The 16,898-nt window shown below is 41.2% G+C and overlaps 1 protein-coding gene across 7 annotated transcripts; it reads right to left on the bottom strand.

Annotated features, from left to right (window-relative positions):
• Nucleotides 1-2,129: 2,129 nt before the first annotated feature.
• On the bottom strand, nucleotides 2,130-14,591 carry ZNF354A (zinc finger protein 354A). 7 transcript variants are annotated; one of them, XM_036224732.1, is made up of 6 exons: nucleotides 14,408-14,591; nucleotides 13,893-13,966; nucleotides 13,357-13,438; nucleotides 10,184-10,310; nucleotides 9,374-9,469; nucleotides 2,130-4,583 (listed from the first exon to the last, which is right to left on the bottom strand). In XM_036224732.1, exons 3-6 carry the CDS (start codon nucleotides 13,387-13,389, stop codon nucleotides 3,019-3,021), a joined length of 1,821 nt encoding a protein of 606 aa, XP_036080625.1. In that variant the 5' UTR covers nucleotides 13,390-13,438; nucleotides 13,893-13,966; nucleotides 14,408-14,591; the 3' UTR covers nucleotides 2,130-3,018. The 7 variants fall into 7 exon arrangements, with proteins under 7 accessions (XP_036080625.1, XP_016013883.1, XP_036080624.1 ...); XM_016158397.2 differs by lacking the exon at nucleotides 13,893-13,966 and having other exon boundaries at nucleotides 14,408-14,590; XM_036224731.1 differs by having other exon boundaries at nucleotides 13,357-13,966; nucleotides 14,408-14,590.
• Between the last annotated feature and the right edge of the window lie 2,307 nt (nucleotides 14,592-16,898).

Consider the following 16,898-nt stretch of genomic DNA (forward strand, 5'->3'; position numbering starts at 1 on the left):
CCAAGGTCACCCAGAGTTTTCTGCAGATTATTGCAAAAGGTCAGGAAGTGACTTATCAGTTTTAAGCAGTTGAGAAGGCCTTTGCCAGGAACCAAGGAAAGGGAAGTAGCAGGGTTAAGGTTGTTACATCATATTTGAGCTATGTGAGGAGCAATTAATAAAAACATTTCATAGAAGGTGAGGCAGCTGACTGAAAAATATTGAGTGTGAATAGAATTCAGGAAGGCTTCTACTGCCTAGGGTACAAAGATAGTTAAAGAAAACCCACAACAATCTCCTAAGTGTCCTTAACTAAAACAGCAGTGGCAATAATGGCTCTAAGGCAAGGAGAGTATCACCATGCCACAGGGTCTGGTTGCTGGCTATAATATTCTGGGGGTCAATGGTGGGGCCCATGTTTTAGTGTGTCTACCCCAAGGATGTCTCTTTTCATATACAGAAAGGAAAAAGGGAATCTGATAACTGGGATACCCCAGGTCAGTTCATTAAACTCTCCTTTAAGGCTTTAAAGGCTATGTTGTCCTGTTCCTCCCATAAAATTGGGTCAGCGTTGTTGTTTAGTAAACCACACAGAGGTTTGCCAAAAGAGAGAGATTTGGGATCCAATTTCGGTAATAATCAACTACCTGAGAAAAACTCACAGTTGACGCTTAGTTTTGAGTTTGGGGATACTTAGAATACCATGAAGCCTATTCGGATCTAGGCACATCTCTTGTTCTGATATCAAATGCCTTAATTATCAAGCCTGCACTTGGGCAAACTGCAACTTTTCTTTGGAGACTGACTGATTTGTTTGTTTATTGTGATTGACTGTTGTCTAGAGACATGGGATGGTCACTAACTGGCTGACTTTCAGAAGCTGGAGTCTGTCATTAACTTGCTAACTTTCAGAAGCATAGCTGCTGTTGCTGATTTTCGGAGCACGTGTACTGATCACCTCTAATGATACTTGCTTACAACTTCAGAATTTGGCAGAATTTGTCTTTTCCTCTCTTAACTATGGAAAACAAGTCTTTCAATTTGCAGTCCCCCTTTTTGGTCTTCCCTCAGCCCAAAACACAGGAAACTATAAATGATTGTTCAGATCTTTATTTGTGAAGGTAGGATTTTCATGTAGTGTTGTCATTTAAGTATTTAAAGTGCCAATTACTGAAGCAGAAAAATAGCTCTAACTGCTGAATTTTGGTTATTGGGGAAAACAATACAACTGATATTAAAGGTGGCCTGACAAAGTCAATACAGGGTGCAGGATAAAATCATTAAACACAGGACATGTCCTGTACATGCAGGATGCCTGGCAACCCTATTGAGTCAGTTTAGCTTTCTCACTCACCAACTTCAACTATTTGTTTGTGAGCTCCATGTCTCATTTATTCTAACACGTTATGACTCCTATTCTCCATGCACACTGTCCCTGCTTGACTTTTTTGGACTCTTATTTATCAATCACTGGAATTACTAGAACCCAGATTTCTAGGTGTTGGTCTGTACAGCTTCCCTCAACCCCTTAAATTCATCCACTGCACACTATTGCCAGAACAATTTCCTTTGCCTATAACCTTTGATTCCACTAGTTTCAGAAAAAATCCAAAAGTTTTAGTATAGCAAGTAGATCTTTTGTTATCTGGCCCTGCCTTCTGCTCAACTGTTAAAACCTGTTGTTCTCCTGCACTTTCTATACTTGTTTCCACGAGGTTGTCATATTACCCACCTATACCTTTACACATGCACTTTCCTCTTATTTGGAATGTTTATCTCACCCTCTGGAGAGTTCCTATTATTCCTTCGAAACCTCAATCAGGTATCACTGCCCCTGGACAGCATTCTTTGATGTCTCCAGGTTTCCTTGGTTAGGTTCAATCTCCTTTCTTCAGTGTACGAATCGCTATGTTCTTGCAACATACTGTCATAAATTAACCTATTTTCCTGTTAAAACAACCATATTTACATATTGTGACGTAATAATTTGCTTACTTGTCTGCTAGTCCCTCAATTCATGGCTTCTTGAAGGCCTGTGTTTTTCTTTTCCTAGTGTGCAGCATAGTACCTGACCCAAAGCTGGGATTGGGGAAAAAAAATTGTTTATAATTATTCCTTTTGTTTTCCTGAAGTTGTTTGACACCAGAGAATACCAAGTAAGAAAAACATACTTTTTATGTCATAAAATGATTGATGTACTTTGCAATATTTTGGCACAGGTGTCAAGATTCATCAAACTTCTTTTGACAGCTGCTTCCGTGGTGAATTTAAGTGTATATTTAATGGCTTTAAACTTGAAATAATTATTTATTTTTCCATTTAATATACCTAAGATGAAAGCTCACAGAACATAGCAGGTATACTTTTTAACAACTTCAGAGCAAAAAAAAAAAATTTTTTCCTGAAAAAATAATGAAGAATTGGGTAGAAAACTCCCAACTCACAGCAATTATTTGAAGAGCAAAGGAAGAGAACAGACTTTTATTTCTAGTTTAAATAAAATCCATGCACAAAGTTTGACATCAGGTCAGGAAAAGGACAAATCCCAGAAACCAAGAGGTAGTTTACAGTTCATTTTTATCTTTTATTTGGTCCTTTCCTTTAAAAATGTATAATTTCTTTGATCACGTCTTTTATATGTTATTAAAATGTTACTTAAAAACAGTATTACCAGCTTATAGGTTGGTTTTTGTTTTTGTTTTTGAGAAACCCAGTGCACACTCTGCTGGCCCAGATGTTTATGACAATCACATATCTGGTGTACACCACTAGAGAAAAGTAATTATTTTATTTTACAAATGCCCCAAGTCAATGTTTTCAATTGTGAATTCTTCATTTCAGATTATTTTAAAGTGTATGACAGATGTGAACACTTTCCACTTTCCTCATTATTTATTACATAGCCAAGATTTATCCTTGGAATTTAATGTCTGATGAGTAAATTATAGAAAAGTTTTCATATCCATTACATTTATTACATCACTCTCATGTATTCTGATAAGCTTTGGTTTAAGGCTTTCATACATGCAAATCTACTTTCTAGGGGTTCTCTTCTATATGAACTTTGTAATGATTAGTAAGAGATGATCTGTGATTAAAAAGTTTCCCACATGTATTACACTCATAAGGTTTCTCTCCAGTATGAATTCTCTGATGGGCAATACGTGATGAGCTTTGTCTAAACGTTTTCCCACATGTATTACATTTAAAGGGTTTCTCTCCTGTATGAATCCTCCGATGTTGAATAAGAGCTGAACTTTGGCCAAAAGATATCCCACACTCCTCACATCGATAAGGTTTCTCTCCTGTATGAATCCTCTGGTGATTACTAAGGGATGAGTTGCACCTGAAGGTCTTCCCACACTCACTGCATTTATAGGGTCTCTCTCCGGTGTGCATCCTCTGGTGCTGGATGAGAGCTGAACTCTGTCGGAAGGCTTTCCCACACACCTTACACTTACATGGTTTCTCTCCAGTGTGAATTCTCTCATGAATAATAAGTGTCGAGTGGGAGCTTAAGGCTTTACCACATTCATTACAATTATAAAACTTCTCTCCAGTATGAATTATTCGGTGTCTATTAAGTCGTGAAATAGAAGTGAAGCCTTTTCCACATTCATTACATCTATAGGGCTTTTCTCCAGTGTGAATTCTTTCATGTTGAATAAGAGAGGCGCTCTGACTGAAGGCTCTCCCACATTCCCCACATTTAAAAGGTTTCTCTCCTGTGTGAATTCTCTGATGATAACGAAGGGATGAGCTTGATTTAAAAGTGTTGCCACATTCATTACATAAATAGGACTTCTTTCTGAGATGAGTTCTCTGACATCCAGGAAGGGATGAGCTGCAACTAGATGCCTTCCTACCTGGATTATATTTATAGGGGTTTTCCTTTGCATGGATTTTTTGATGTATAAAAAGGCCTGACCTTCGACTGAAAGATTTACCACATTCTTTACATCTATAGGATTTCTCCACAGTATGGGTTCTTAGATGTTTATAAAGGGATGTACTAAGAGTAAAGGCTTTCCCACATTCTTTACATACATAGGGTTTCTCTCCAGTATGGGTTATTTGATGTTGAATAAGAGCTGAACTTTGGTTAAAGGCTTTTGAACATTCTTTACACTTAAATAATTTCTCTCCACTATGGTTTTTCTCATGTTTACGAAGGGATGAAGTGTTAATGAAAGTTTTCTCACACATACTACATTTATAGCGCTTCTCTGCTGTGTTAATTTTTGGTTGATTAAGTAAATTTAAATTCTGTTTGAAACCGTTTCCTTGCATTTCGCATTTTGGTGGTGTTTTTTCTCTGGGAACCACCTGTTGCCTAACAAGAACTGACTTTGGGCTGAAGTTTTGGCCAAATTCAGTATTTTTATATCTTCTTTCTACAGTAAGGATTTTTTTGTGGGTGACTGAAAGTATCTGAACACTTTCCTTTTTCTCCTGCTTTTTCTCTAATTCGTCTTCATATATGCAGGGTTTTTCTAATTTGAAGTCCCAGGGTCCATTTCTTTTGGAACGTGTCATTATCAGCTGCTGAAACGAAGAATCTTGTGTTTGCGTTGACTTTGTGGTTTTATGATTACTCTTCCATCCTGGCAGGGAAAAAAAAATGAAGATGTTGCATGTGACATAGTATTTGGCTACTGAGATAAAATGTATAGAATAAATAAATATTGGTGATATTTAAATAATGTTTTGGTATCTGACCCAAAAATAGTAAGAGGAAAATTTCAGGAGATCTAAGCAGTACAGAAAAATAATCGTTGAGAGTTGAAGTACTAGGGTGGAAAAAAGAATAAAGCAAAGAAAGTGAGCTTAAAGGTGACAGGAGAATTAGCTAATGAAGAAGGGGGAAAGGGGGAGCATGAACTGGGAAAGCAATCTGGGATCAGAGTCCGAAGTCCATGACAGATTCATGACATTTTTCTTCTTTGTGTAATTATTCCTAATCAAGAAAGTCCTCCTCCTTTTCCCTTATGACAAATTCCTTCGAAACTTTCATATTCAGATCAAAAATTAACTCTTTCTGAGTTCTTTCTTGAGTTTCCATAGTCCATTCCCCTCATTACAGCACTTACTATAGTGTTAAAACAATTCTATATTTTCTATATTTTCTTTTCTCCCATAAGTGTTCTTCACAAGCAGATTAACATGTCCTATTAACCTATAGTTCTCCCTGCTGGCATTCAAATTATATATGAAATGTTTTGTTGCTCTTTCTTAATTACTTATATATTCCTAATTTAAACAATGTCAAATATTCTCGATTACTTATATATTAATTTCATATACATACACACATGCACATGCACTATTCAAATACTTGTAAGAGAAGTTGCCTTACAGAGCGATATATTACATGGGTAATGGGAGGGTTTCAGAGCCAATTCAAACAGGAAGGTGTTACTGACTTAATCTACAGAGGAGTCAGAAAAAGGCATGAAGCCAAAAGTCACAAGCTAAGAAGGCAGCCTTGCTCATTCATCAAGCATGAGAGGCTATGCACGCAGGGTAGAAAAGATTCGAAAATCAACAGTAAGATAGGCATAAATATAAAAAGGTAAAAAAGGACTAACATGATGGAGTACTAAACAGAATTAAAGTGAATAACTATTAAAATTGGGTAAGAGTGTAATTCATTGAATATTAAATTTTGCCAGGGGAATGATGGTGCACATGGTTTGGCATTTTCTCCTGAGCTAGCGGTACCATTTAAAGGGCTCCTCTGCGTTTCACTGCATTTGAGATTCCTATCTGACATGCACTTTCTCACCTGTGTACATATTCCCTCTGCTGGGTGAACAAAATCTATTCTGCTTTTCTCTTTTCTTCTACTAGCATTCACTTCTCAGTTTCCTGCATGGACAACTTTCTCCTCTTTAAAACTGGTATTCCCTAGAGTTTAGAATTTTTTTTTCACTCTACACACCCTCCTATACGCACCCTAATTTTATATGCACTTATATCTTTACTATTTATTGTAAAGGAAAGAGGAGTTTTTTACTTTCTGCCCAACACCTTCCTAGCTCCTTCTCCATCTAAGGCTTAATAAATTAATGATCAAACTTTAATACATTATTTGGGCAAAAGTATGGGAGACATTCACAAAAATGGAGTATTTTCCCATGTATATCATCACTGGTTCTAAGTTCATTATATGTGCAGGCAAGAAAATAGTTAAGAGTCGGCATTTTGGATTCTAGCCTGTAATAAGGTAAAGTTAAAGACCCTGCTGAAGCCTGTATGTAAAGACTGCAGTTTTGTGACTTACACCTTTACTAGAGCCCTGTGTATTATACCTAGGATGTACTTTGTTTCTCACGTCTTACTGTTTCTACCATAGTCTAACTAGTTTCTCTGCCTCAAGTCCTGCTCTCTGACAATTCAGTCTCCACACTGCAGCCAGAGTTATCTTTCTAAAATCTACATCTTATCATGTTGTCAACTTCTTTAAGATCCCCAAATTATTGTCAATGATTCATATATAATGGCCAAAGTACTTAACATGGTGAGCAAGGTATTTCGTGATCTGACCTCTGTCCACCTCTGTCTGCATCTCCTTCCCCTGGTTTCTTGCCAGATCTGCCTAACTACATACAGTTTCTGAAGCATTCCATGTTATTTTCTTATTTCTTTATCTTTGCAAATGCTGTAGACATCCTTTCCATTAACATATACTTACTAAGTGCCTACTATGGGCCAACTAATATTGTGGAACACGTAGATAGTGTGATGACGGAGAGAGTTCTAACTTTTAAGGAGCTTATACTTTAGTATGTGTGTGTGAGTGCTGAGGGGAAGGGGAAAATAAAGCGATAAATAATAAGTAAATAAGTAAAAGCCATATGGATTATGTAAAGAAAGGGATTCCCAGGCAAAGGAAACAGCAAATAAATACAAAAGTGTGGTGACTTCAGAGGAACAGCAAAGAGGCTGTGTGGCTACAGTGCAGTGAGCAAGAAGAGGGAAGATGGTAAACAGGACTGGAACAATAGGTAGGGGCAAATTGCATAAGGCTCATACATCATAGTAAAGACTTTGGAATTTTACTCTAAGCCTGACAGGAAGCCTCGGGGAAACTGCATGCTCACTCAAGTTGGCTACTGTGCAGATCACAGACTGGCGGGACACAAGTGGAGGCAGGAAGAGGAGAAACCACCTAGGAGGCTGCTGTAGTTATGTAGGTGAGAAGGGGTGGAGGGAGCGATGACTGCATCAGGGTATACTATTAAGGAAGTACTCAAGGGACTGAATTTGCTGATGGACTGTGTGTAGGGTGCTGAGAAGGAATTAAAAAGTTAGGGATCACTCCTAGGTTTTTAGCCTGAAAATGATCATTGCTGGTACAAGTTACTGAGGAGGGGAAGACTAGGAAAAGGGCATATCTGAGGAGGGTATTCTATTTCAGATACGTTTGTTATGGCTGAGATGTCTTAATAGATACTAGAGGAGGATACCAAAATAGCCAGTTGTATATATTATTTTGGAGATCTAGGTCAGAGCTATGGTTAGGTAGGTGGGAGGCCTCTGTAGTTAAGTTTTATTTAAAGCCGAAGAACTAGGTACTACAACATTAAAGGTCAAGAAAAGGAAGAAAATTAGAAAAGTATGGTGTCCAGAAGACAAAGGAAACAAGTACTTCAGGGAGTGAGCAACCAACTTTGGCAAATAATTTGAGGACTAAAAACTTAATCCTAATTGTGCCAAGATGGAAACTGTCCAGGATTTAATAACTGTGCCTTTTGTGGAATAATAAAGAAGAAAGTCTAACTAGTCTCTCTGCCTCAAGTGTATTGTGGAATACACTGAAGAAGCAATGGGAGGTAAGAAAAATGGAAACATCAAGTGCAGAAATGCTTTTTGAAAATTTTCATTTAAAGAATAGAGAATTTGGACATGGGGGGGCGGTTATTTTGGATGGTAATGATTAGAGCCGCAAGGACCACACCAATACTGGGAAACTCATCTCAATTTTTCTTTAAAGTGCCAACACCTTGCTTCTAAATTTGTGTTTCCCACTGAAGCAGACCTGAGTCCTCCATTGTAGACATCCCAGTTGTCCCTTACGATCTGTTTAGGGTTTTCTGCAGGCCTACAGATCTGTCTCCTGACGTGAAGGTGAACTTCTGCTCCCTTCCAGAATCAAGCCCGGGCCTGAGGTTAAGACTTAGGTCAGAAGTTTAGAAGCCAAACTGATTTTGCTCATGACCACCTGACTAGTTCCTGTCATTAGGTCTACGTTCCCTTGGCTTTTGTGACACTCTGCGAATCTCTATTCAACCTTCTCTTCCTAGATGATCTCATCCACTCCCACACCTCCTATGTGAATAACTATCATGACTTTTCTCAAAAATAGAGATATTTCCAACTGCCTGCTAGACTTTCCATCTGAGTATCTTTCTTTTCAAATTCAACCTGTCCAAATCTGAACCCAGTGAATTCCTTTCAAACCTTTTTTCTGTTTCCCAGTTCAAAATTATAATCTTTTCAGGTACTTTGCCATATATTCTTAGTTTCATCTCAGAAATTTCTCTCCACTATATTCCAAGGCTAGCCAATCATCAAATTATTTATTTTTTATTTATTTTATTTATTTTCCTCTTCCCCGTCTCTACCCCCTGCCCTACCCAGTAACCACTATCATCAAATTCTTTTAAATCCCATCACTAAGATGTCTCTAACCACCACCATTAATACACCTATGTAATTTTCTTTAAACATAAATGGTGCCACATCATAATAACACTCCAGAACTTGCTTTAGTCCTTAATGGGCCTCGGAGTCAGCTCTGTCCATCAGTGTCCTCTTTCTGACCATCGTGCCCTGTGCCATAGTGGGGACATATCATAGCTTCTTCAGCTGTGGGTTTACTGAAGGACGCTTACCCTGTTTCTACTTCAGACCGATTTTTCTAAAATAGCAAGGATGATACAATTCTTCAGCTTAAAATCCTTTAACTATCTGCAATTCCCATCTCTAAGAACTGCATCAAAGCACTTTATAATGTGGCCCCTGACTAGTGGTCTAAAATCCTTTCCTTCCTCCCCTCCTTCTTCTCCCATGTACATACTCTGAGCTCCAGTAAAAATGAATTATCTGCAATTCCTTAAATACACCATGTTTGCTGAATGACTATATGAGAACGTAGCACTTCTCTGAAACAACAGAAAAAATAAGAGATCTTGAGAGACTCATTTGTGAAGTGATTACTAGAGAAAAAGAGGAAGCTCATGTCTAACGCTTTAGTGTCCCCTCCTCCACCATTTCTGGAGGATCGAGAACCCGGGAGAAATCTTCTCGACCAGCATCCCATGGCCGCGCCATCCACTCATTGACCAGATCTTTGCCTGTGGCGATTCCCGCACCTCAGTTCCCCACTCACCCAGCCAGGAGCCTCTGAGACATCCTTCCTCGACCTTCCAGGGCTCTTCGCCTTGCTGCAGCAGGGAGATCACTTTGGGTTTGGAAAGTGGGAGTCCTGCCCACAGAGGAAAGAAAAGAAAAAACAAGACTTGGTTTTGTTTGGACACAAACAGATCTGAAGGGAACACTTGGGGTGACACTAATAGCCCCTGCAGGGTACTCAAGTTGGGCCCCAGGATGTGAGGGTATCAGAGGAAAGGAAGGGATATGTAGGCTAATTAGTTGTATGTTAGGGAAATAAGACAAACACACAGCTTGATTAATAGGGCTTTCTACAGAGGATGGAACATGCAAGATGTACAGACTGAATTAAAATCTGTGAACAGGTATCTGTGGCAAGGATTCTGTTCCAAGTAGCCTGTTCAAAACAAGAACACACTATCTGACTCCCTTTCAAAGATGGACTGTGTGATGTCCACCTGGCTGGAAAGAGAACGGGGAAAGGCAAGTGGCAGGTCCACAGAGAGGGCTGAGGGGCGCTGCCCGCTGAGCGGTGAACAAGCAAATACAGAACAATTACAGAGGGAAATGATGCCTGAACTACAGGGGAGCTTCTAGTGTGCAACAGTGCAAACTGTCCCCCCCCCCATGGACGATTCCACGTCTATAAGGAGGAAAGGTTTTCATGTTTATTTATGCAGATCCAACTTGCACGATCATCAGGCAACACTCGACTCAAGTTTCTGAGGACCCAGGGCTTTTAGCCAGGGAAGCTGGTACTGAGTTATCCCCACTTCTGAATTCTGTACCTACGGGAAAGCTTCCTTACCCAGTGAGACCAGGTGACCATAGTTCTCCAGCATCACATCCTGGTACAAGCTCCTCTGAGAAGGACGCAGCTTTCTCCACTCGTCCCGCGTAAAGAGCACAGCCACATCCTCGAACGTCACTGACACCTGCAAAGACAAGCCATCCCAGCTCACCAGCACCAACCATCACAGAGCGAAGAAGGTGGCAGTGGGGAGGCAGACGGGCCACCATAAAATGCATCTTGAGAGGTTTTCACAATTCACTCCTCAGTTTGATTAATTTGCTAGAGTGGCAAATTGAACTCAGAAAAACATGTTACTTACTGGACTACCAATTTATTATAAAAAGATAGAACTCTGGAATGGCCAGATGAAGAGAGACACAGAGCAAGGCATGAGTAAGGGCTCAGGGCTTCTGAGTCCTCTCTGGATGAGCCATTCTCTTCGAATATCCACAGCTCATTTACCAACCCAGAAGATCTCAGCATCCTGCCGTTTTGTTTTTTATGGAGGCTTCGTTACAAAGGCATAATGGATTAAATCACCAGCCATTACACGGGCATGATTCATGAAATCATTGTGTAGGCATGGCTGGTTCAACCTCCAGACCCTCTAATCAGGGTTGGTTTCTCTGGCAACCGGCCCCTATTCTTAGGGGCTTTCAAAAAGTCACCTCATTAATATAAACTTGGATGTGATTGAAAGGGCTGGTTATGAATAACCGAACATACCTATTTCACCTTTATTGCTCTTAAGTTATTTCAGGTGAAAAAAAACCTAAATATTACTAAACACATGAGAAATTACAAGGATTTTTGAAGCAGTGTGCCAGGAACAGGGATGAAGACCAAATACATTTTTTATTATATTATATATCACAGTATCACAGCTGTTCAGTGTCAGAGATGGAATTCCAATTCAGGTGAATGTCCGAGGCTCCATTCTCAACCACTCTGCAAAACTGCCTGTCAATGCCTACTTCATAGGGTTAATAAATAAATGAGATCATCCATGTAATGGTGATAGACGGTGGTGATGTTTATACAACAACGTGAATGCTTAATGCCACAGAATTACACATTCAAAAAGGGTTAAAGTGGTAAATTTTATGCTATATATATTTCACCATGATAAAAGTTAAAATAGTAAAATATATAATACATACATGTGTATATTAATAAATGTGCATAAAAATGATTCTGTGGGATGCATACCAAAGGGGTGACTGACTATCTCCAGATGTTGGGGTAAGACTGATTATACTTTCTTCTTTATATATGTATTTTTCATTCTCTGAATTTTTAAGATGAGCAAAAAATACATGTATGATATGAAAGATAATTTATTGGCATATGGGGGAATACAAGAAATGATTTGCTTTCAAAAGAACTTACAATTCAACTAGTAGAGAAGAAAAATGCATAACAATTTGAATGATGAAAGAAAACGTGTAGCTGGACAGGACGGTACGCTGCCTCCTAGGTTGACCCTTATTTTAGAGATGAGGAACATAAGGTCCAGGGCACTCGAGACCCCAGGTCACATAATGTATTAGTGGCAGAAGCAAGACAATAATTAGAGTTTTCTTTTGACTCAGTCCTCAGTACATTCTCTCTCTGGTCACAAAGGTCCCGTCGGTGAGTTTTATACATGAGTCCCCGCAGCATTGATGGATGGGCAGCAAGCGAGGTGGGCAAGAACGCCTACAGGATCCACTCACACATGGGGACGGAGAATGTTCTCGACAAAAGAGCAACTCGGCTCGGCTCCTCGGCTCTGGCTCCATGGGAGTGGGATGGGCAAGCCTTAGACGAAAGCAGCCCAGGAATACCTGGGAGGGAGGCCCTGGCCACAGCCCCCTGAGATCAAACGCAGCACATCCCATGGGCCCAAAAGATGGCGGAAGAGCCCTGAGAACACCTGCTGGGTCTGCCTTGCATCCTGAAAGGTCAGAGAGCAACAGCAGGACAACTACAAGCTGAGCTTAGAGGCCACACACACTGGGGTTTGAATCCAGGTTACTTGACTTCTTTGAGCCTTAGTATCCTCACAGGTAAAATGGGGATAATAACTGCTGCACTGTCCCGAGAGTGAGAACAAAGGTAAAGCCCCTGGGACACTCCCCGGTAACACTATCTGTCACAGTTAGATAAAGATGAGACAAGCTCCCGGGTCCTAGGAACACTACCGCAGTTTCTCTCTATCCACTTTAACAGCATTATTACCAGAAAAACATCGTTCAGCTACCATGGCAACCACACATGGTGCCTGGCCCTGACCTAAACACCTTCCATGCACTAACTCACACAATTCTCTCACCTAACCTATGACGTAGTTGCTATTGTTATTCTCATTTTACGGATGAGGAAACTGATGCCCAGAGAGGTGGAGGGATTTGCCCAAGACCTATAAATGGCAATGGAGGATGTAGGTTCAAACCTGTCCATTTGGCTCCAAAGCCTCACTTCCTAAGCACTGTATACACCGCCTCTCCAGTACCGATGGCCCACGGAACCCTCCTTGCCACTTCCTGAGGAGTCTTGTCTCTGCCCTCGGAGTCAAGAGACTGTGTCCCCTCCAACATGGCTGCCCTTCGTTCACACATCAGCTCACCGGATAAGGTCCCTCCTCATTCTCACATATAAAGATGCACATGGCAGGTTAAGATCAGCTTTCAAGACAGTGGTAGAAGTAAGTAATGTGATCCACGGGGTTAAGAGGAAGAAGAAACTAAAAACTGTGGGTGGGAGAAGCCTGAAGAACGTTATCACAAGGATTCTCTGGGGCGGAGAGAAAAAAAAAAGCATTCTGGCTAAGAGTAGTGCAGGAGATGGGCTGAGCCAAGGAGGCAGGGCCGGAAAAGAACTCTGCCAAGAGTGATGTTTGTCTGTTCTGTCCTCAAATGATATGACACATGTGGCATTTCACCTGTCAAATTAGCAATCATGCAGTGAGTTGAGAGTAATGAATAAAAGAGTGTTAGGAAAATGAAGAGACACTTTGGACACCAGCTGCTGTGGTGGAGGCAGGCATGCATGACAGAGTCCACCACCCACTGGGGGGACGGTTCTTCAAAGGGAAAGGGACTTGGCTCCAAATCTTGGAGAAGACTGTCTTGGGAAGAGAACTTCAACTGGAGGAAAAACAACAAACAAACCATCTGTCCCTAAGGCCTGAGACACAATTAACTCACCTGAGACCTTGCTTCCCTCTGTTCAGTAGCCATGTCCTCTGGGCTCCTCTCCTTGAGGATGGTGCAATCACAGAAGGCAGATCTGAAAGAAAAGGGAGCCAGGAGAGAGCACCCCTTCTTCTTTCCACTCCTCAGAATCACCAGCTCCCAAATACTTCCATCAGCTGAGAATGACACTGTGCCCTCAGAGAGGGACATCAGGAGGAGCTATGAGCAGGCAGGACCAGAGAGAAGGGCTGGGCCACCCTGGTCCAGGCCCCAACTCTTCCCCTGGCACAGAGAAAAAGAACTTAGGCCTCCAGCAACAGCAGCAACAGCAGGGACTCACTGAGCCAGGCACTGCCCACACCGTTTAGTCCCACAGCACTGCTGGCATCGTCAGCACCCCCAGTCTATAGATCGGAAAACTGAGGGCAGAGTGGAAGCACCCACAACCAGTGAGGGTGGACCAGGTTCCCGCACGGTGCGCCCCAGTCATCCACTCTAACCCCACTGCGTGCACGCGACCACTTTTCTCCACCGCAAGCGTTTCTCACCATGTTCCTTCCCCTCCTGTCAAGGAATCAGATATTGGAGAAAATTGCTTCGGAAAGGCGAAACATCAACTCTCCTGTGGCGGGAAGGGGCTGCTGTCTGAGGGATGCCCGTCCTGGCTCTGCCATTGGAGAAGCCAGCAACTCCCTTCTTGAGGAAAACAGATCGTTACGCCTGCCACCTCGGAGGGCAGTGGCGACCGTAAGGGGAGGAAATACAATTCCTCACCTCCACTGACAGCCGGCAGGGGCCGGGCAGGTTGCGCGCTGGGAACGGTCGGGGGAAGCAGGAGGGTGGCTGGGGCCTGGGGCCATCGGGAACTAAATGCCCGACCTGCCTTGTTCGGCTGCACGTCTGCCGGACGGAGCGTGGGAGGCAGGCGGACAGAGCCGGAGGGCTGGGCTCTCGGCACGCCCGCGCCCACAAAGGCCCCGCTTGCGCCTCTCGGGCCTGTGTCCCGCATCCTCCCGAGGCCCGGGTCCTCCCTCCCGCATCCCGCCGAACATCCGACGCTCACCTCGCCCAGGCCTCGAGGGTTCTGGGGGCTGTGCCTCTGCCAACCGCGCTCCGCAGACGGAGGCTCCGGAACTGCCCGCGCCGGGCAGAAGCCTCGAGTCGGGGTTCCTCCTGGGTCAGACCTGGAAGCTGCTCACCCTGGCGGCAAATACCCCGCGCCCCACTCAGGTTCTGGGGTGGAGGTGGGGGTGCTAATACCTCTGGGAAATGTAGTCCGCGTGAGGACCCAAGGATTCTGGGAAGTGTAGTTCTCTGCGCTTGTGAGACGCGCGGCACTGGCGAGCCTGTCACGTGCCCAGAACCCAAATCTGGGTTCGGCGCCCCACTGTGTGAGCTACCAGGGCCCTGGTTTCTCGGTTCCTTGGGAAGGAAAGGGTAGTTCGCCGAGGGCTCTACATCTGCATAAATGATGATAAGGCAAGTAGACACCCGCCAGAACAAACCTATTTCCCCTGAAGTCATTCAACGAAAGTGTCTAGCAACCGCTATGTGCCAAGCTCTTGTAAACGGTTGGAAATATGTTTGTAAACAGAACAAAAATCGTTGATTGTTGCTCTCGAGAACTTTTTTGGGAGGTAGGGAGCAGACAATAGCAATGAATATAATTATATAACCTTTTAGAAGATAAGTGTTATGGAAAAACGCAAGAGAACAGGGTCTTAGGGATCTGAGACCCATTTGGGAGAGTCAGTAGAGTGGCCTCTGCAGTACTCACTGAGAAAATGAGAATAGGGTGCCAAGAGTCCGAGGCAGTGCGGGAGAAGGGCATTCCAGTCGCTGAGAAGCCAACGGATAATTTAAAGAAAAATACACTTGATGCTACCACACAGAAATAAGAGGTTAACATTTTGGTTAACGTCTTTTAACAGACCTTTGAACTCCATATTGATCTCTCGATCACTGCCGCTCTCGTTTTTAAAAAAGAATATTGCAAATAGCAATTGTAACCTATCTTCGTTTTTTCTCCCACGTAAGAATATGCCTTGAACATTTGAATTTGCCAGTAAATATCGTCCCTCAGCAGTGCTTTAATGGCTTCAGTGCATGTCATTGCATCCAATTAACTTTTTTGGGGTTAAATATATTTAAACTAAGCTTATTTATTTAAATGTATTTAACTAAATCCCTATTATTATATTATTTCCAGTTTTTCGTTCTATTAATATCCTTGTAGCTATATCTTTGAAGATTATTTTCTTAGTTTAAATTTCTTGAAGTTTAGAATTTCAAGTACATTGCCTAGTCACCTTCCTGGAAGATTTTACAATTTATATTTCCCTAAATAGTTTGTGACAATATGTGCCTAGCACTGATGCCCACTCTGGGTTTTATCTTTTTAATGCTTTTTAAAAAATGCTTTTGTTTTTTTAATAGAGCAATTTTTAATACCTAATTTTGAGTATTTGTGAAATTAAATATAATATCTTATATTTACTGAACCATTTAGATATTTTCTGTTAATTGCCTACGTAGGTACTTTGGCCATTTCCTATTCAAATTTTCAAAATTTTAGTATCATTTTGAAATACTACTTATGCATAATTTTTTAAAGAGAAAAGTGCTTTGTTGTTTACCCTCACTATGAAAATAAAGCATTCATTATTTTTTAAATTACACACAGTATATAGAATGAAGAAGCACAATAAATAAGTCCAGCAGAAACACTGGCTACATTTATTCATATGTGCTATTGCATATGCATACTCACATTTGTGTGTATGAAACAAAAAATAGAATCATATTTCTCATGCTTTTGAAAATGTGAAATGTACATACAGAAAACCAGTTAGAACATATATTTTCCAGTATAACACATGGATATGTTAACCTAAATTGTCAGCAGACAAAAATCAAGCAAAGAAAAAGAAAAGTGTTTATTTGGGATTAAAAAGAATTGCAATCTGTGCATACCGATTCAGGTAGTTCCTACTGGGGAACAAAACCAGAGGTTTTTAAAGACAAAAGGAGGTTTTTAAAGGCAAAATCATTCACAAAGAATTTTAATCGGTGCTGTTGGCAGAAAGCTAATCTCGGTTGAACATAATCTATTGGTAGGGCTATTGTTAAATAAAAGTATGTCTCTGTGATAAGTTGTAGTTGTTTTTGCAGAATTCTAGAGTATGTATGGTTTTGTCTAGTTCAAAAGTTTGTGTTCTGTCTGGTGAGGATGTGCATAAGATTCATTCCCTTGATAGCTTCCTGACTCCATTTTAAAACCCTTAACTTAAGTGACTCCATTTTATTTCACATTTCACAATAATAAAGAGAACATCCCAGTAAATGTAGATTAAGAAGTAGACCCCTGCAAACACTCGGTACCTCTTTCCTAAACACAGCTACTATCTTGACTTCTGAGAGAGACATTTTTCTGCTTTTCTTTATAGTTTTAACATATATTTACGCATCCTTATACAAAAATTTTATCTATTTTAAACTTTATGTAATATAATCATACAACTGTATTTTTTTGTGCTCTGTTCTCCAAACAGTTT

This window comes from Rousettus aegyptiacus, unplaced genomic scaffold (genome assembly GCF_014176215.1).
Source record: "Rousettus aegyptiacus isolate mRouAeg1 unplaced genomic scaffold, mRouAeg1.p scaffold_m13_p_7, whole genome shotgun sequence".
Taxonomy (NCBI): Eukaryota; Metazoa; Chordata; class Mammalia; order Chiroptera; family Pteropodidae; genus Rousettus; species Rousettus aegyptiacus.